General features: G+C 45.3%; 1 protein-coding gene across 5 annotated transcripts in view; it reads left to right on the forward strand.

Annotated features, from left to right (window-relative positions):
* Window positions 1–19,449, forward strand: part of FAR1 (fatty acyl-CoA reductase 1) — a 64,273-nt gene extending 44,824 nt beyond the window's left edge. Inside the window, exons 6-12 of one of the 5 annotated variants that reach the window (XM_040409252.1) lie at window positions 425–469; window positions 1,815–1,933; window positions 2,023–2,090; window positions 7,775–7,946; window positions 13,757–13,886; window positions 15,232–15,359; window positions 17,037–19,449. In XM_040409252.1, coding sequence (XP_040265186.1) covers window positions 425–469; window positions 1,815–1,933; window positions 2,023–2,090; window positions 7,775–7,946; window positions 13,757–13,886; window positions 15,232–15,359; window positions 17,037–17,199 — 825 coding nt within the window. In that variant the 3' untranslated portion in view covers window positions 17,200–19,449. Of the gene's footprint in view, window positions 1–424; window positions 470–1,814; window positions 1,943–2,022; window positions 2,091–5,802; window positions 5,975–7,774; window positions 7,947–13,756; window positions 13,887–15,231; window positions 15,360–17,036 lie in introns of all 5 variants that reach the window. The other 4 variants (XM_040409248.1, XM_040409249.1, XM_040409250.1 and 1 more) reach the window with 4 other exon arrangements.
* Window positions 19,450–21,548: the final 2,099 nt, after the last annotated feature.

Consider the following 21,548-nt stretch of genomic DNA (forward strand, 5'->3'; position numbering starts at 1 on the left):
GATTCAATAAAACTTTGTATTTCATTCATTTACATTCCTGCTCATTCTGGGCATTGAAGTCCAGGAGGCGGAGGTATCAGTGATTGACAGCTCTCTGTATACAGGGGAGGCTGTCAATCACTGATAGCTCCGCCTCCTGGACCTCAATGCCCAAAATGAGCAGGAATGTAAATGAATGAAATGCAAGTTTTGCTGAATCTTTTCCCTTAAAACTATATATAATCTGCCCTAGAACACGCTGCCTGTAGCTTACATTGCATTTTCATGGTGACCCAATTAACTTGTTCAGCCCCCAGGGCTCGTTTGACTGAATAGCTTCTGTATACGGCTGCGCAGGAGATACTTGCACTGTGTAGATATAAATGAGCTTCTAGGCTGTTACCAGGCAAGAATGCAACTCTTACTCCTTTCTACTTCTCACCAGGGCTGGATCGATAACTTCAATGGTCCCAGTGGTCTCTTCATTGCTGTAAGTGGTTCGTGCAGTCCATAACTTTGCGGATTAAAATCCCAGACAACCCCTTTTAAGACCTAAAGGGGGTTCTCCAGGCATTATGGAAAATACAAGCATTCCTCTGACCTGTTTGAAGAAAGATTGTTTTTTTTTTTTTTTAACCCTTACCCGTCCACCATGCGGTCATCCCTGCTTCACTCACCCACGCTGCAGCTGAACAGGAAAAGAAGTGCGCTCCTCCGGTTGGAGCCTGAGCATAAGCGCTCGCAGCCTGTGTGAGTGCAACAGTGACGGCGACATGGCGGAAAGGTAAGTGTTAACAATAACGAAACAAAAATGTCTCAACAGCCCTCAACAGTTCTGAGGAATGCTTGTATTTCTTATAATGCCCGGAGAACTCCTTTAGGGACTGAACCTTTTTAAAGTTTATAGCAACAAAGAGTATAAAAAAATAAAATAAAAATCTAACCGTTACTCATCTGTTAAATCTGCCTGAACTGTTTGCTTTCAGGGGTGAAAAATGGTCAGTTGTTGTTGGTTACCGATGAGAACACGAGACCGGTTTCCCCCGGTGTTGGTCGAGCCTGCGTGTGCTGCTGCTTCATTCATCTCGGTGGGACTGCCGACGTGAAGCCGAGGGCAGCGCTCAGCAGTCCCATAGTGGTGAAAGGACCAGCAGTGCGCATGCTCCACTGTCACGCCTTTTCATATAGGCAGACGCAGAACCCCTGCTCCTGTGATCGTGGGGGTACCAGCGGTTGGACCCCAACTAATCAGACTCTTGCTTCTATCCTGTGGATAGGGGAACATTTTAAAATGTTGCACAACTCCTTAGCCTTTTAAAGGGGTTCTCCAGGATTTTCCTATTGATGGCTTACCCTCATAATAGGTAATCAATATGAGATTGGCAGCGGACCGACTGCCAGCATCCCTGCCGATCAGCTGTTTGAGGAAGCTGCAGTGCTTACTGGAGCTTCGGTAAGCCCCGCGACTTCCTCACGTCTCCATACATTGTATAGTGGTGGTTCTTGGTATGGCTGCTTAGCTCCAATTACTTGAATGTCACCAAGGAACGAGATGTCACGTGGCCTAGGAAGCACTCCGGAGCCTCTTTATACTGCTGATCGGCAGGGGGGGCCAGGAGTCGGACCCCTGGCATACTGATGGTGATGACTTATTCTGAGGATAGGCAATCGGTAACGAAATCCAGGAGAATTCCTTTCATTTCGACTGTTTATTCCCAAGGGAAGGCTCTGGCTGTAGATTTCCATTTACTAGCTTCTTAACCCTTTATACTGATTAGCAGTCCACGCAGAAGCAGTGTCTCACATTGTCGCCCCCTCGTTTCCATGTTTCACAGGCAGGAAAGGGAATCCTCCGCACAATGAGGGCTTCCAACAACGCCGTGGCCGACCTTATTCCAGTGGATGTAGTGGTGAATACCACGGTGGCAGCCGCCTGGTACTCCGGAGTGAATAGGTACAGCAGGTGACACTGCTTCACTGTCAATAGTCGCTTACAGACCCTCACAAAACCGGTGTCATAACGTCTCCGTTTCTTCATTTCAGGCCAAAAAATATCATCGTGTACAATTGTACGACAGGAGGAACCAATCCATTCCACTGGGGTGAAGTTGGTATGAGACCTCTGTATTTTCTCTCCCTGCTTTATATGGCACAGGCTAGACGTATAGAGCAGCTGGTTCATATATTATTTTTGCAGGGCAGCCGGTTAGTCAAGGAATGCACTGCTTAATGTGCCGACATTTATTTTATTTTATTTATTTTTTCGTTTCTTTTTAAGCTTATTTTAGCTCGGCATGTTTTTTTGTAGGGTTTGCATCATTTGACTATAGCCATCTGCAGGAATGAAGTCTTTTATATATTTTATATATTTTTTTTTTTCTGACAACAGTATAAAAATAGATGTCTTTTGTGCACAGTGAGTCTCCAATCTGGCAACTTTATCAATGGCAATTGTTGATTTGATTGGTGTCATCTAAACTTAACAGGGTTTTCCGGGTTCGCAATATTGATTGTCTGAGTCGGCACCCACCCTGATTAGCTGTGTGAAGGTCCCGCAGCACACGGAAGAACAGTTTTATTTTTATTTTTTTCCCTTTTAATGTGCTGTCTACTTAGTCCAGCTGTGCAGGGTATTTGCAGTATATTGCTAGCACTCGTGTGAATTTGACAGCTGCAATATCGTGCACCCGCCGCCGCTAAGTAGTGGGTTGTTAGAGAGCCGCAACACCTTCAAACAACTCTTCACAGGGGTTCAGGTAGCTGGGTTGCCCACTGACCTAATATTGAAGGTCTAGACCTGTGATGGCTATCCTCCATTACTCCAGCTGTAGTAAAACTGCGACTCCCAATATGTACCCTTGCTCGGCTGTTCTTAGAACTCCATAGAAATGAATAGAGCATGCTGGGAGTCGTAGTTTCACCACAGCTGGAGCGCCGGAGGTTAGCCATCACTGGCCTAGACTAATGATGGGACATCAATTTTATAAACCTGGAAAATTCCCTTAAAAAAAAAAAAGTGGCTCTGTTTTGATGGTACATGGGCTAATAATGCGCTGTAAATGCTGGTGGATTTAAAGGGGTTGTCCATGATGAGAGGAAAAATAGTCTGCATTTTTTGTAAAGGGCTGTGCATGGTATAGCCCTTCCCTATTCAGTCACAGATTCTGTGTAAAAAGCCAACCTTTGTACCCTGCATGTCAAAAAAGTGCCGTAATTATAACCGACCATTATAGGTCGGGGGTATGAGATTAAAGGAGTCCTTACCCTTCAGATGAAAGTTAGCAGGACCTAATGATTTTGATATGTGTTTAAGGTGTCCGATCTATCCCCTGATGGAAAATGCAGGACGGAAAGTAGTGTCAGGCGTGTTGGATTTTCACATGCACAATCCTCTGTAGCCAGAGGAGTCTAGCAGCAGCTTATTCCCCTCTCCCCATTGAAAAATGTCCGTATAGGATCGGGTTGGCTTACTATTGTATGTGCACCTTTAAATGTCCTGAATGGTTGCCAAGTTATACACCATATTCCCTATAGCTTTTTCTTCAGGTTGACTGTGTAGCCAGCTGCTGCCTTCCTGACCACGAGTGATTGCTGGAGCTTTTAGAAGGTGGATGGGTGGCCACCTGCTCATTGCTGGGAAGGCTTTCTTTTAAAAGGAAAAAAAGAAAAAAGCTCCTTCAAAGAGGTCGTCCAGCCCTTTGTACATTTTTTTTATTTTTTTTTAAATGTTCCCTAATTATTTTTTTTTAAATATAAAAATCATACTTGCCTGCTCCCCACCTCTCTATTTTGGCTCACATGCCACTTGACATGGATATGACAGCACTGAGGCCAGTCATTGGCTGCAGAGGTACATGTGACCCTGTTCTTCCAGAAGTTTATTGGACGAGAAATAGAAGAGCACAAGAGAGATGCAGGAAGTAGGTACAAATAGCTGCTAGTGACAGTCAAAAAAGTACAAAAAGATAGACACCCTCTGAGGTATATCACTTGGCTGATCACAAAAAAGGGGATCCTGTCTGCCACCCTCTCATATGAATGGAGCGATGGTCAAGCATGCATGCTGCGGCTTCGTTCATTCCCTTTAGGACTGCTGTAGATGGTCAAGTGCTGTACTTGGCTGTCTCCACAGGTCTCATAGAGATGAATGCACTTTAGACCGGCCTGCACCATATCTGGGGACAGAAATGCCTGTTCATCGAATATGATGGGGTCTAAGCTAGCAGACCAACCCCCTCCCCTTTCCAGTCAGACTCTCATCCCTCATCTAATGGACCCGGGATAACTTTAAAGGGCATCTGTCAGCAGTTTTGTACCTATGACACTGGCTGACCTGTTACATGTGTGCTTGGCAGCTGAAGGTATCTGTTGGTCCCATGTTCATATGTGCCCGCATTGCTGAGAAAAATGAGGTTTTAATATATGCAAATGAGCCTCTAGGAGCAACGGGGGCATTACCATTACACCTAGAGGCTCTGCTCTCTCTGCAACTACTGCACCTTCTCTACTGACAAGACCAGGCGTGATGTTTATACTGCCTGCTCCTGTCAATCACAGTGCAGGGGGCGCGGCAGTTGCAGAGAGCAGAGCCTCTAGGTGTAATGGTAACGCCCCCGTTGCTCCTAGAGGCTCATTTGCATATATTAAAACCTCATTTTTCTCAGCAATGCGGGCACATAGGAACATAGGACCAACACAGATGTCTTCAGCTGCCAAGTGCACATGTAACGGGTCAGTCAGTGTCATAGGTACAAAACTGCTGACAGGCGCCCTTGAAGCATATCCCTGGTTTTAAATCTTAAGACGCTCCTTTTAATGTATGTTTAGCCCATGTACTTTCAAATATGATGTACCCCTAAGTAGAAATAAAAATCTTTTGTAAGGGTTGGTGCACACGACCATATGTAATTTGCGGTCCGCAAACCACATTTTCCCAATAGAACTGCCTATTTATGTCCGAAAAAGCACAAGAATAGGACATGTTCTATAATATGCGAAGTGGACGGCACACAGATGACATCCATGTGGTGTCCTAAGTTTTTGGATGTTGGATGCCTCACCAGTTGTGCCCAGAAACATGTATTTTTAACTATTTACCGTAAATGGGAATAGTTTTGACTTTTTTTTTATTTTTATATATTTTTTTTTTTTTCTCTTCCTTGGAGCGCAGTTTTGTTACAAAAATATAAAAATCTAAATTTATAATTTTTGGAAATCCAAACTAACTTTCTCCAAAAGGTGAAATTTTCAATTGGCTAAATCTGTTAACAATACAAATCGCTCACTAAGGTTATAATTTTTTTAAAATTTTTTTTATTTTTTTTTACAACACATTTTCCCCTAAAAAAAAAAAAATCTCTACTGTATGAAAACCTTTTGTGCTATCCTCTTCAGTCAAGCTGTTCAATTGCGTTGTTTCTTAGTCAATTAGTTATCCTTTGGGAAAGCTCAGTGACTACCAATTCGGCTGTGAATAAATATATATATTTTTTTTTTTAGCGGAAAATGTTCCGGTTACAAGAAAATAGCGGGAAAAAGGTTTAAGAGGAACAGAAAAAAAGTTAGGCGTAAAGACAACCCCCCGATGAAGAGAGGGCCAAGCTGATCTGGTGGGGCCAAGTAGGCACAGTCACGGCAGGAAATGTTGGCCAGTGTAGCCGCTTGTGTCCTCGTAGCCAGCAGACTTGGCATGCTCCCCCCCCCCCCCCCCTGCCCTTGTGATGTTTTTTTTTAATGTTTTTTTTTATTTTATTTTTTACTTTTTACTTTTTTTTTTTGCCATTCATTACATGGTTAAGCTATTGAACAACTTCTCTTTCTTAGAATACCATGTAATTTCCACTTTCAAGAGGAATCCTCTCGAACAGGCCTTCAGACGGCCCAATGTAAATCTAACCTCCAATCACCTATTATATCACTATTGGATTGCTGTAAGCCATAAGGCCCCAGCATTCCTGTATGATATCTACCTCAGGATTACAGGAAGAAGCCCAAGGTAATGGTGGATAGCTCTGTCAATTTTTCTGTTCCTCTTACGTGTCAAGCGCCAGCAACCGACCATGAATTGAGCACTCAGCCATTGGGCCGTCTTCTGTACCCGAAGCATGCGTCTGCCTAACCCAGTACTAACCACTTGGATGGTAGACCTACACCGGGGTGCCTTACGGGCTGAACGACCCTTTTTTCTGGATCAACATAACTCATCGTGCCATACGACTCCAATTTGATGCCCAAATTTAAGAAAAATTTTTCTCTCGTAATCAAATCTGTTATGTGTTGGTGTCTTGATCAGGATTTTGGGAGCAAATGTCTGGCGGCTCACGTACAAATTCGCATCCAGTTCTTTCTCATGTTGATCCACTAAATGGTCTTCCGCCTGTAAGCAGCCTGGACTTTAAATGGGAATGCACGTGCAAGCCTCAGAATGAAAGTCTGATTTAATTCTTCTTCATTTTGCTTTCATGCCAACCTCTTGTTAGAGTTCCTCGTTTCTCCAGTGGGCAGCAGTGCCCAGTCCAAAATTACTGGGATTTAGAGAAATCCCTTATATCCCAGAGGTCCTGGATGCCCTGTACATTGCATAATCTGAGGTGGTTATTGACAATTGTCAAAAAATGTCTTGCTGGTTAAATTCTCTTGTTCCCCCTGCATTCTACTACTAGGGTGGGCTATAGCAACACTCATCCTGAGCCGCCTGATTCATGAGTATAAAAGCAGAGCAGAAATGTGCCGGTTGACTCTTTATTTTCTAGGGAGGGTCCTTGAGAGGAGGTACTCGGGTGCATGTCCGTTGCTTGGTAAGGATAATCGCCATGAGGACAGAAGCGGTATAGTATCCTGAGGCGTGTGACTGCCATACCTGCTTTGCAGACTGCAAACCATGGATCCGCAAAAGACAGGCATCGACCGCGTGTGCCCCACATTGTGGTGCGGACCCTTTGACTTTCAATGAATCTGCAAAATGCAGCCGATGATGGAACATGTACTACCTTTCACGACACGGAGGCATGGACCTGGAAATACACTGACTCCCTTCAGGTGTGCTTCCAGGCTTCCGTGTCGCAAAAGATGGGACATGTCCTATCTTTGGCTGCATCTTACGGACCCATTGAAGTCAGTGCCCGTGTTTGTATGGGAGGCACATATGTAAACTGTTGTAATTCCTGCACCGTCCACCTGATTTGGATGTAAATACCCTCTAAATTAAAGCTGACAGTCTGCAGTTAAAGCACATCTAGTTTGTTTCATTTCAAATCCATTGTGGTGGTGTATAGAGCCAATAATGTTAGAATTGTGTCGTGTCCCAATATTTATGGACCCGAGTTTGGCAGATTTGCTAGCTCTTAAAGCGGTTGTGTTATCTGAGACATTGGCTTATTGCTAGGATATGCCACCAGGGTTTCAGATGAGACCACCCCTTTATGATCCATTGACCTTACGAGTAGTTTAGCATAGGTTGTCGCCCCTTGCTATGAGCGGTACGTAATCTAGCTGACAGCTTGGAGCCAGGCCGGATGATGCTTAGATGCCCCCTGGTTTTCTGCTCTGCTTTTAACCCATGTAGTAGTGACCTATATTTCCAGCACCGTGAAAGAAATTGAAGTCTGCAATTCTATTGCTCGAAATTGAAATTTTCCCATGTGACGGCGAAAGTAAGTGCATTGGAATTGAAGGAGACTTCCATTTTCGGGCCGCTCGTTCCCCCTCATGAAGGTATCCTTGCAATGTTTGACTGCTGTGTTTAGTCCCAGACTGTGTGTGTTCTCACTGCATCTGATCCTTATTTCTCCTACAGAATATTATGTAAATATTTCCTTCAAGATGAATCCTTTAGAACAGGCCCTCAGGCGCCCCAATGTTAACCTTCGAAACAACCCCCTTTTGCATCATTACTGGACGGCTGTCAGTCATATAGTACCTGCAGTGTTGTATGATGCTATGCTCAGGTTGACAGGTCAGAAACCCTGGTAAGGAGGTTGCATTACAAAAGAAATAGCAGGTGCTATTAACCTGGTGAAGGCATGCTGAGAAGACGCAGGCTTAATGGCAAGAATGTGAATTTTTTTTTTTTTGTATCGGGCCAATAATGCTGGCCTCGAAGGGTTTTTATTTTTTTTTTAATTAAAATTACTTTTATGATTTATATACTTCTTTTTTTTTTTTTTTTTTTTTTTTTGTCGTCTTATCAGCTTAAGGCCAGTTTCATTGTCCACCCCTGGTTTAAAGGCTATGGATGCTTTTGGAGCCATTTTTATGTGTTTGTTTTTTTTTGCTATAAGATTTTATTAAAAATGGTGCACCTTTTGATCTGGCAGGAATAGTCTGCAGGAGTTGATCATATCCAGCATTGTTGCCTTTCTCCATTGAAGCGCATTGACTATAATGGGACACGGCGGGGATCCGGCCCATTTCCAGCATTAGGCCTCGTCCACACTTCTGTTTTTCATGGACGCGTGCTATCCCCTTTTTGGTCCACATTTCTGTGATTTTCTGCGGTCCGTAAAAAATCCACGGATGCATGCACTACTTTCATCCGTGCCCCAGACTGCAAACGTCCATTGAAGTCTATGGGTCTGTAAAAAATCGCGGAGCCAACACGGAACAAAATTTACGGATGACGGAGAGTAAAAGCTGACAGGTGGACTAACAGCGGATCCCTCACGGATTATAGAAGGACGTTGTAATTCGCGCATCTCATACCGACCTGGAAGTGTCGATGAGGCCTCAGTGCCGAGGTTTGGCCAGATAATTACCACTGCAAGCAGAGATTTTTGTCTGGTCGAATGCCGGAAACAGACCAGATTCCTGCTGGGTCCCATTATAGTCGATGGGCCCCTGCTGGGAAAGGAACAGCCTGCCAGATCATTTTAGAGTTGGGGGTCCTTGCACACGACCATATGCCCTCTGAGATATACGGTCCATGAACGGGCCATATGTCCTGGAGCGGCATTGATCGGGAGCGCACAGCATCCTAGATTACAACGATGCTCTGCACGTCGGGCCGCCCGCGGTGCTATTGTCCTGCATTCATAAAATCATGAGTGCAGGACAAAAGCGGCCCGATGTACAGAACATCATTGTAATCTATGATGCTGTGCGCATGATCAATGCCGCTCCGGGACATATGGCTCGCTAACGGACCGTATGTCTCGGAGGGCATACGGTCGTGTGAAAGTAGCCTAAATCCATTAGACTGCTCATTTTCCACCTCCCCTCTCTCCTTTTGAGTCCTCTCCTCCTAAGTCCTCATGCACAAGACCGTTCCGTTTTTTTTGCGGTCCGCAAACTGCGGATCCTCAAGAAACGTCAACAGCCCGTGTGCCTTCCACAATTTACGGAACGGGCGCCCCATTGTAGAAATGCCTATTCTTGTCCGCAAAACGGACAAGTATAGGACATGTTTTATTTTGTTTTTTTGCGGGGCAACGGATGCGGACAGCACACTGAGTGCTGTCCGCATCTTTTCTGGCCCCATTGAAGTGAATGGGTCCGCATCCGAGCCGCAAAAACTGCGGCTCAGATGCGGTCCAGAACTACAGTCATGTGCATGAGGCCTAGAGCACACATGCCTATATGGATGCGGTCCATGTGCCGTCCTTTTTTTGTGGATTTACTTCAATGGGTCCTTGGTCCGCATTTTGCGTACATATACTATCTTTTTGCATAACTGACATACGGATCATGTGTATGCTTTCCGCATCCCTATGTCCGTTCTGCAAAAAGATAGATCATGTCAAATACTTCACTGCAAAATCCGGAACCATTGATGTCAAAGGGGCTGCAATGTGCAGACCGCAAAATACGTACAGTTGTGTGCATGAGGCCCAACAGTGTGTTTTGACCACAAAAAGGTCACAATTGATTCTGATATGAATCCGTTTGGATCTTCTTGGCACCTCCTGTCCTGAAGATGGTTCAGGAGAGGAGGTGCTGGAAAATGAGCCATCCAAAGGCCAGTCTGATGGATTTACCAGTGTACTGCGAATGCTGCAAAATTTATAATAAAACCGATTACCAAGAATGTGGTTTCCCTGCAGTCCAAAATGCTAGTAAATCAATTAAAAAGGCTCCAAATGCATCCGTAGCCCTTCTTTTTTTATTTTATTTTTTCTGACTGCCTCTGGTCTTTTCTTGCCTTCTTTCTTGCACTTTGGTTCACCCCTTTCTTTTGCCTTTTCCTTCACCCTTTCCTCGGCCACGTCACAAGTCCCCAACTATCTTTTTAACTTCATTTTACGTTGAACTCGTGGTTTGGAGCAAAAGTATCTGCAATGTGTTAAGGATATGGCAAATGAAGGATATCTTTCATATGGTACAGGCTACAGCCAAGCACCAAACTTATGTGTCGTAGTCCTGCATTGCAGGGCACCAAACCCCCTCTGCTTCCTCTCCTGGTACACACACTTGGTACATTTACTGACTGTTCTTGGAAGAGCAGCTGGAGAAGGGACTGTCTAAGAAAGTCACTTGCTGCGGTGTCTCCTCACCTCTTCAACCAGAAGAGAGCCTTCATTGTGCTGGACAAGCCACCCCTCGTACAAGTCAACCACATGTGGCTCTTGCGTTTCCACTGTATTGGAAACCCCACAGTCGTGAGTTAGAGCCAGACTATCAAGTTTTCGTTTTCTTTAACGTTCCTTAATTTTTTTGCTTGCCGTCCTTTTGTTTTTGTTTTTTATTTATTTTTTCCCTTTTTTTTTTCCATTCGGGGGTGCAGTACATGAACGTTCCCTACCTAACCGGCCAATTTTACTGTCCGTATTTCTGTTGCCATCAAGCCTGTCACAGTTCTCTGCATTACGATATTAAAGTTAGCAGTAAATGCTGCATTTTGTGCAATCTTTTTGAACGCTTTTGTTATGTTTCAGTCATTTCTATGTTTTGGGGGTCACATCTAAAGCGATTTATTTAGCTGAGAACTCATTTATCTGTGTGATCCTGTAAATATATTATGGCTGAAAGTCTCTTCCATTTGTTAGGTGTGGATCACTGCTGCTACTTTTTTTTATTTTTCCGAAGCTGCGATACTGTCATTTTATATGCATTAGTTATCCACACTTGGTAGCTTTTTGCGATGTGCTATCTTCTTGCTGGTGACGAGGGTCTACATCAACTCACAGTGTTGCATCCTAATTACGTCCTCGCGCTCTTGTCCCGGATTCACCCCCCCCCCCCCCCCCCCCCCAGCCCTTCCCTTTTTGCAGCCACACAAGCATAATTAGTTTCCTTCCCTTCATTTTTCTTCTCCTCCTTGCAGAGTAGCATCCTCCTTTATAGGTCTGCTCCTTTAGACTCCTCGAAGAGTGCTTTAAATAGGATCCCTACTAAGACAGCTGAGCTCTCCAGATAGGGGTTGAGTCATTGCCTGGACCTGGCCTCACAAGGCTGACTGAGCTCTTCTTCTTCTTCTTCTTCTTCCATTCTCTCCTCTCTTCATTGCAGTGAGGCTCTTTCAGTATTTGGGTCACCGTGAGGGAATACGACGCCGCAGGTCACCAGCTTAATAAGTACCCTGCTGTTTTTCAAGTTGCAAACTTTCCTAACCTAGCGGCTTTCTAGAGGCAGTTCTAGAAGCTCGAGTAAGGTAGGCTTCCGTAAGTTACTTAAAGCAACCCTCCGATTCAAGAAAGTAAGTTTTCGTTAACATGGTGCCCTCCTTTTAGTTCTAGGGCTCTTCTTTTGCCATCCAAGATGGCCGCGCTGCCTCTCTCCTCTTGCATTTGGTAGTCCAAGACCCTTATCCTGGTGCCTTCAGATTGGCCAGCACCGCTCACATGCGCAGGACTGTACTTGGACTACCAAACGCACGGTATGCATCAGGTAGTCTGAGAAGCGGTGCGGCCTTCTTGGATTGCAGACGAGGAATTGGGGCAGCTGCAGATAAAAGGAGGACACTGTGCAAGCACTTTATTAATTTTTGCTCTTGAACCGGAGGGTCGCTTTAAAGGCTTCTGAATTTTCTTGGATTAAGCTACAGCAGCCTTCAAGTGATGACCCACAACGTTCATGTTGGTTACCTGTATTTTTACTTTCTGATGTACAGCGCTGTGCCTGGTAGGATGTGAGGAGGCTGCATCTGCAGGGGTGCCAGGAGTAGGACCTCCACCAATCAGATATTGCTGACTTATCCTGATGATGGGCCATTAATTTTAAACTCCCGGAAAATCCCTTTTAAGTCTGGGAAATGTATGCATGGTTCTTGGGGAAAAAAAATAAATACCATTCATTTTCCCTCCTGGTTTCAGATGCATCAGCTGCACACTTTACTTTGTAATCTACTCAAACAGAAAAGCATTTTAGGTTAAGTGCTTTATTATCAATAGCCACTTTCCTCTCTGCCTCAGATAATTCCCGCACAGACCATTAAATCTCTGGGCAGCAGCGAGTGTCAAGAGCCTAAAACATTTTGTTTTCTGGGGAATTATCTCTTAATCAGTCTCACACCGACCAGCAAAGGCCACTTTCATGATGGAACTGGACGTAGCCTGGTTAGCTGGATCGTTTACCCATAGTTGGCATTTTGCAGAACCTTGTACATCCGTTTTGTGGGTTCTGATAGGTTCTCCTGACACCTCTGCTACATAAGACACCATTATTGTAAATGCCACTTGATGGGTAGGTGGGCTTTTTGCAGATTTTCCATTTTGTGGGTGCTGGCCTGTCACGGGATACTTTCCTGAGTAGTCGGATGTGCAGTGCTTGCTTCTTCTGGCCCCCAGTCATGGCTTACTCTAAAGGGGAACTCTGTTGGTCACAAGTTGAGAGAACCTCAAATTTTTGAGATGACTGGAGTTACCCAGGATTAGAAAGAAGCCTCTGTGCCCCCCGTATCTGGTCTATTAGCTCACGCACGTTTATGTGAATAGGGATGTGCTGTAATACCAGACACAGCCTTCAGGGGCGCTGTTTTAGGAAGCAGTAGACACTTTTTTTTTTTTTTTTTTTTTTTTCCCCCTCTAATTCTGCATAACCCATTTTACCGTACAATAAAGGTGTTTTCTTTCACCTCACGTGTTACAGCCCCTTCATATGTACCAAGCACTGTACTTTGTCTATCGTCTGTGCTTGGTATCGCGGCTCACTTTCATGGGACTGAGCTGGGCAAAGGTCGTGTGACCGACGGACATGATTGACTTTTGTTGTGAGTGCGGAGCACTGGGTTGATATTTAGGTCCCAAAAAACCCTTGAAGACGAAAGGAGCCCCTACGCAAATCCATCTGATTGTAGCACCCTGGACTTTCCTGGTCTTGTATGCGATGCACCCTCCTCAGTCCAATAGAACTGAATGAAGCGCAGCACATAAATACAGATCTGTAATGGTATTAGAGCCAGCGTCCCGTTGTACAAGCCTTAGTAATCCCGTTATTGCAGAACCACAATTCCCAGAACACACAGCTGCAAAATCCTGCACTAACAGCTGCACCGCATAGTACGCAGCGTCCAAAGCTTAGCTGACCTAATCCTGAGCACTCCGCATTCCCTGTCTGTCTGTCCTACTTTAATTCTCATTATATTTGCACATTGAAACCTTCTAAATAATTTTCCTTTTCACGGAGCAGAATCTCAATGACTTTCTTTACCTGCACGGTTGTGTTTTTCCCTCAATGCTGCTTTTATTACTGTTTCTCTCCCCTCATTTTGTTTAGTTTTATGGGTTGGTCACCATTTTTCAGCCCAGAATATCTTGGGCCTTGGGGCTCCCCCACTAGATTACCCTCACCTGGGATGCAGTAATCATTCTCGCCTCTTTCCTCTTCCCCCACCCTTTTGGTTAAGGATGATGAAGACTATTACTCGTCTACACAAAGCCATGATGTTGCTGGAATATTTCACGAGTAACTCCTGGGTGTGGAGTAATGAAAATACCAACATGCTAATGAACCAGCTCAGTCAGGACGACAAGAAGGTGAGGATCACATCTGTAGGACACTGGCTTCAGATCCGTTATGTAGGTGCTGCCTTATGGGTCCCCCCAGGCTCTCCACTCATTGCTATTCGCAGAAATCCCATAGCGGTATATGGAGAGTGTACAGCGCATGGACGGCTACCTCTCCATTTGCTACTATGGGACTGCTGAAAAAAAAATGGTGGGACCCACACCTGTCTGACATTGAAGGCACGTCCTAGCAATGTACCACCATTGTTGGGAATACCCCTTTAATAAGATGAGCAAAGTGTGGATCAGCTCACCTAGTCCTCCTTAGGGCGCATTCACACAACCGTGTGACTGCTGTGTCCATTCTGCGGACTGCAAAACGTGAGCACCGCCTGTGTGCACTCCGCATCGCGGTTGTAGTTTGCGAAACGGCCACGGCTGTCACACGGTTGTGTGAATAAGCCCTTGGACAGAAAAATTCTCTGTGCACTGACAAACTGGGTGGCCTTCAGGTACAATGTCTGCTGCGAAAGCGGAAAGCATGTAGCACATTGGAAATAAAATCCCAAAATGTAATTTTGGGTTTACAAAAAATGTTTAAAATCCAAGTAAGCGCTGCTTCTCCTCCCTGCTGAGTAGGATGGTGAAGACATCCCATAGACCAGGCATGCTCAACCTGCGGCCATCCAGCTGTTGCAAAACTACAACTCCCATCATTCCCGGACAGCCTACAGCTATCAGCCTACAGAAGGGCATAGTGGGAGTTGTAGTTTTACAACAGCTGGAGGGCCGCAGGTTGAGCATGGCTGCCATAGAATATATTGAGACTGTCTTCACTGGAGCGCTCAGCAGTGAGAAAAAGCACCGCTCCGCTGAGTGTCGGACTGCTCATTATAGAGATCGGCGGCGGGTCTCTGATATGGAACCCCTGCTAAAGCCCACTGCAACATCAAGAATCTCTCTTCCCAACAAGACTGCTTACCCTGCCTGGCGACTGTGTGGGTGAGGATCGTGCGCCTCCCCCTCCACACCTTGAAAGCGGTGTACTGGCAGCCCTCTCAAAGTGACCAATCACAAAGCCCCTTTCTAAAAGAAGCTTTGTTATTGGCTGTTTTAGGCGGCATCGCTGTGCGGTTCATAGTGTGCCCTGCGCGGATGAATCGCAGAAAAAGTCTTATGGTTACGCCTTAGTCTTTTTGCAGGGCACGCACGCCATAGGTTCGCCACCACTGCCCTAGATGTTCACTGGGCATTTCAAATGCTTTTTCCACTGCAATAACTTGTTTTTCAGGCTAGATTTTTTAAGAGTTGGTCTGAGGTGCAGGGTAAGTTCTGTGGCTGGTAGGTGTTCACATTGGCTTGTGTTTGCTTGCAGGTGTTTAACTTTGATGTTCGGCAGCTGCATTGGGCAGAATACATGGAGAACTATTGTATGGGAACTAAAAAGTATGTTCTCAATGAAGAAATGTCCGGCCTCCCTGCGGCCAGGAAGCACTTAAACAAGTAAGTTGTCAGCTACTCGCTTATCGCTTGGTGACTGTGGAGCTTCACAGGTGGGCAACCTTTTTAGGCCATAAAGACATTTTGCAAGATGTCTGATTTAGGATGTTTATAGCTGTGAAGGGCACCTTAAATCTGGCAGTATTGTAGGCCCAAACTGTTACTTGGGGCACCTCTCAGGGGCATCTATAGGGTTTTGGGGGGGGGCCCCATAGTAAAGATTACTATGTTTGCCTCCATCTACTTTCCATAGTCCAAAGATTGGTTCACCGCACCCTTGTTTTTAGGACCTCTTGAGAACAGGAACCCAGGATAAAAAGAGAAAAGGGTCCAGCTCGGTTAAAATGTTGCCTTTATTTTTCAGTGCAGATAAAAGCCAGTTACAGTCCAGTCTACATGTTTCGGATCAGAGACAATAGCGATCCTTCCTTTTAGGAACCGAGGATAGGTTCTCACCACCTATTAATATAAAGCAGGGGTGCTCAACCTGCGGCCCTCCAGCTGTTGCCAAACTGCAACTCCCAGCATGCCTTAATAGCTGTAGGCTATCCAGACATGCTGGGTGTTGTAGTTTGGCAACAGGTTGGGCATTTCAGATATAAGGGATACAGCCACGCGGGGCAGGTCTACTATCTCAAGGGACCCCATAGCTTACCTCTGTGTGTCATATGCTTTTGCAACCTCCTTTCTGAGTCCCCTAGCCGTTCATCAGAGCCATGAGGGGCCTTCATATTAGAGATCCAGTTTCTAAGGGTTTGACTTGCAATGCTTCTATTGTGGCCTATTTTATGGCATCAATGTAGCTAATCCTTTAAAGGTGATAACAACAAATCTTTTTTTTACTAATCTGTTTTTATTTTCTGACTGGATTTTTATTTTTTTATGCCTGACCCTTCTTTATCCCAACATTGCCCAAATTCAGGTCACCCCCGTAAACATTACATGGTTGGCCAGTCTTGCTGAAATCTTCTGGTCTGGCTGACGTGTATGGTCACTTTGAGCGGTTTAAAGGGCATCTGTCAGCAGTTTTGTACCTATGTCACTGGCTGACCTGTTACATGTGCACTCCGCATGTAGAAGGCATCCATGTTGATCCCATGTTCATATGTTCCCGAATTGCTGAGAAAAACGATGATTTAATATATGCAAATGAGCCTCTAGGAGTAATGGGGGCATTGCCCTTACTTTTAGAGGCTCTGCTCTCTCTGCCTGGCCCTGTCAAAGTGCAGCGGTTGCAGAGAGAGCAGAGCCTCTAGGTATAACTGCAATGCCCTGGTTGCTCCTAGAGGCTCATTTGCATATATATGCGCTTTCATTGACAGGGCCGGGCAGTGAGAACCTCCATAATACCTGGCGCAATCAAAATGGAGAGGGTGCAGCAGTTTCAAAGTGGGTATCGTAGTTGCAGAGAGAGCAGAGCCTCTAAGAGTAACGGCAACGCTCCTGTTGCTCATATCATTTGCATATGATAAAACCTAATTTTTCTCAGCAATGCAGGCACGTATGAACATGGGACCAACACAGATTCCTTCAGCTGCCAAGTGCACATGTAACAGGTCAGACAGTGTCGTAGATGCAAAACTGCTGACAGATGCCTTTTTAGTTTGACTACTTTTCCCCTTCAGAATAAGATTTTTCAGTGCATGTCCTTCTTGTTTCTTGAATCTCATTACCTTTCAGGTTAAGAAACATTCGCTATGGATTCAATACCATCCTCGTTGTCCTCATCTGGCGCGTCTTCATCGCAAGGTCACAAATGGCAAGAAACATCTGGTATTTTGTGGTTAGTCTGTGTTTCAAGTTTCTGTCTTACTTCCGAGCATCCAGCACCATGCGATACTGAAGACTCTGGACGCACAGTCGTGTTGGACATCTATGCACACAGCGGCAAACTGCACAGACTCTGTATAACCCGATCAGTGTACTATTCATGTCGTGTACAGCCATCCTAACTCCAGACAACATGATATCATTTTATTATTTTTTTCTTTTCCAAGTGTACCTTAGTAACAAAACTGCACATGTCAGATCAAGCCAGCATTAAGCAGAACGGTTTACCGAAATTTAACTCTAATCCGAATCATTGATTGATCTCCACCTATGCTATCTATACAGAATGCATCCCCATTGTAATGCACAGGTGTGTGCCGTGCCTGGTGTTGAGCATCATGCACTGGACACCGATGGGTGCTATGGTCAAATGTCTGTACTAGGTGGGTCTACAGCCGAGATGTGCAACTATAACTCCCAGCATAGCCCGGCCAGTGTCGAGGACGAGGACTGCTAAGCCCTTTTGACAAGTCTGTTTTAGTGAATACCTCTATACCACACAATACAACCATTTTGGAGCATCTCTTGGAATTCTGCATTGTGCTGCACCTCTGTGATTCTTCCTAGAAATGTCTATATAAATTGATACCTGGACGTTGTCATTTTCCCGCGTCCCTAGGTTGTGCCCTGACACTGTCGGCACTGATTTAACAGTTTCAGAGCGTGTGGCGACGAGCCTTATTGACGAGGGATAGTAACGCCCAGTTGCCAATTTATTCATGTTTCCAGAAGGAATAATAGAGGAATGTTGCAATGCAAAGTTATATTCTAGCTATTTTCCCAGATGTTCTGAAGAATACAAGTATTTAAAGGGGGTTTCCGGGGTTTTCATATTTAATATATTCTCAGGATAGATTTAGATTGGTGAGGGTCTGACTTCCAGCACCCCCTGACGATCCGCTGAGGCACAGCTTGCCAAGCACAGTGCTATACATGGTCTAGTGGTTGTGCTTGGTATTGCAGCCCAGACCCATTCACTTGAAAGGGACCGAGCTACACCTGGGCCAGGAATCAGTAACTTTCAATATGCTAGCTGTTGTGAAACTAGAATACCCAGCATGCACCCTTACTTGGCTGTTCCTACAACTCCCATACAGGTAAAAGGAGGATTCTGGGAGTTGTAGAACAGCTATAGTGCCGGAGGTTCCCGATCCCTGGCCGATGAACGTGATGTCACAGCCTCGGCCCCTTCATACAGCTGATTGGCGGATGATCTCATATTGATGATGTAACCTGAGGGTAGACCATCTATATGACCATCCCAGAAAAACACCTTCAATAAAGCAGACCTGGCAGGAGCACAGTAAGGTGCGGTTTGCCGAGGTAGTTGTAGCCTGCCTGCTTTCAGCGTATACTGGGAGTTGTAGTGTCACAACATCTGGAAAGCCAAAGGTCGGCGACCATTAGTTTACAGGTCGCCCTAAGGCTCGTGTCTGTTACTTGGCTTCCTCTTACATCCTCTATCACTTTTCTACTAATTTTCTATATCCTGTTTTTTTTTTTTTTTAGACTTTTTGCTATTGTAACTATCTATTTTTTTTATTTTTTTTCGCACATTTCCATGTCTTTACCACATCCCCTTTTTCCTTTTTTTCGCACCTGAATTCTTTGCACTGCATCAATTTAACCAAGCAATTAAAACTGTTCTGGATATTTTGTAGTTTTATATGCACAAGGAAATCTATGAATTATGCTGTGTGATCTGTATTTGCTACATAAAGTGTGGTAACCACTGAACACTCACGTCACTGCTTGGTTGGAAGTTTTCTTTTTGTAAGCGCTTGCATCATCACCTCCGCCTCTTATGGGACTGAAATGGTCTTCCCTTCACTTGTGTTTTTGGATAAAGACCAGTTTGACATAATTCTGTCTTCATTGCCATACTTGTCATAGGGCTGCATGGCGTTCCCTCCTCTATTCCCATATTTTCCTGTATGGAGTTTAAAAGGGTTAACCCATAAATCATTTTCATACTAAAAATCTTGAAGTGAATTAGTGTTTCTAGCATATAAATACATATTTCATATGTTTTTATTGCCCTCCATTTTTCCCTCTTGGTGCTTCTGCTGCTGGGGTCAGACTCTCTGGGCTGAATCTGTCTCCTTCCCCCTTCTGGCAGCTGATGATATAACCCTGACTCCCCATGCAGAAGGAGTCTTCTTGGCTATGCTGCCATGTTGCTGCAGGGGCTCTTACTCCCAGCAGTCAGACCCCCAGCGATCTGACAATAATAGCCTATCCTGTGAATAGCTGTTAAAGGGCATCTGTCAGCAGTTTTGTACCTATGACACTGGCTGATGTGCGCTTGGCAGCTGAAGGCATCTGTGTTGGTCCTGTGTTCATATGTGCCCGCATTGCTGAGAAAAATGATAATATATGCAAAAGTCGGGGGTCGTCTTATACGCCGGATATGGCGGGCGCTGCAGTGTGGCGGGACGCCCGAATTATCAACAGAGAGCCCGGCCCATTGCCTTGTATCCCCAGCAGCTGAGAGCTGCGATGTAACCCACGGCATATGCCCCCCCGCGCTGTACCTTGTATACCGCCCCCTGCTCTGTACCTTGTATGCTCCTTGTACTGCCATCCTCCCGGCCGCTCGCATCTCGCTCCTACGCATGTGCGAGATTTCATGCGGCGAGCGTGGATACACGGGATCCTCACGGCCGCTCGCATCTCGCTCCTGCGCATGTGCGAGATCTCCGTGCGGCGTATCTAAGTGCGGCGCAGATGTGCATATGTGAATATGAAGAATAACATAACAAAAACATGTTCAGGGTATAGGTGGCACATGTTTAGGGTCTGTGAGGCAGGGAGGGAGGACAAGGAAGGTGGTGGGATGCAGGGATGGTGGTGATACCATGGGATGGTGGTGGGATGCAGGGATGGTGGTGGTATCTAGGGATGGTGGTGGGATGCAGGGATGGTGGTGGGATTCAGGGATGGCAGTGGTACCCAGGGATGGTGGTGGGATTCAGGGATGGCAGAGGTACCCAGGGATGGTGGTGGGATGCAGTAATGTACTGCTGTGTGTTGAAAAAGGGGTAGTCTTATACGGCGAGTATATCCCAAACTCTATTTTCAGTGTAAATGTTGGGGGTCGTCTTATACGCCCAGTCGTCTTATACGCCGGCATATACGGTATATAAAAAAATTCTCAGCAATGCGGGCACATATGAACATGGGACCAACACAGATGCCTTCAGCTGCCAAGTGCACATTTAACAGGTCAGCCAGTGTCATAGGTACAAAACTGCTGACAGATGCCCTTCAAGTACTGATCATGGGGAACCCCTTCAGTTTTTTTTTTACAATCTATACAGTGATTGGTAATGATGGGACAGCCCCTTTAAACCCACATTATGGATTATTCCATGTTTAAAAATGCTCATAAATATGCAGAAACTGCCACCCAAAGGTTTGTTTTGGCCTAAAGGCGGTGGCATGAAATTAGAAAAACATCCCCCGGAATAGCATCACTCCAGTTCATGAGCATGTACTGGTCTGGTAGTTTAGTCCCACTAAACAAAATGGGACCGAAGTACCACACCCAGCCTATAGATGAGAGCGGTTCTGTTTCTGGAAGAAAGAGGACATCTTTTTCTAATTTGCTACAACTTATATGGAAGGATGAAGTGGAGTGGCTGACTGCCTTCAACACAGCCAATTCTCCCTCCAACCATGGATGCCACTGAAAGTTTCAGGATCTGTTACCATTAAAGAGGTGTTCCTGTCTCCTAAAGTGATGTCCTCAGCCATGACGTCACGATTAGCGGTGCTCTGACTGCTGGCTCCACCATAGCTCTTCAAAAATGAAAGTTTTGCAGTGTGGAATCGGTCTTTTCCTGGACATTGGCGATCATGGCCACAGAATTTGCGACTCTGCTCATTGAAGTGATTGTGGGCAGCTGCAGTGGCCAGGAGTGCAAATGTGCAGGGAAGGCCTATTCATTCTCCAGATCAGTAGTGGGCCCCATGGTCATAAACTGATGGCATATCGCTAGCATATAAGATGGGGATTACTCTTTTAATGACTGTGTGGCACAGGACCAAAGTAGTGCCCTCACAGCTCATATTCTGGTCCCTCTTGGATATGCTTTGCAAGGTAGGTCCATATCCGTATTCATAGCGCCCTGCCATATACCCGGTAATGATAGAAGATGTCTACGGGGACCAACTGGTTGCTTTACTTCAGCCATAAGGTCAGAAGAGGCCAAAAATTTGTATAACCAATTCCATTGTCTTGTTGCCTTCTCAACATTATCACTAGGTGCTTTTTGCTGAACTGAATGTGTACAGTATGTTATTTTGGAGGGGGTCCTCTGGTTCCATGACCAGTTGAGGGTTAACTGCAGAAGTGAGATT

This window comes from Bufo bufo, chromosome 10, assembly GCF_905171765.1.
Source record: "Bufo bufo chromosome 10, aBufBuf1.1, whole genome shotgun sequence".
Lineage (NCBI taxonomy): Eukaryota > Metazoa > Chordata > Amphibia > Anura > Bufonidae > Bufo > Bufo bufo.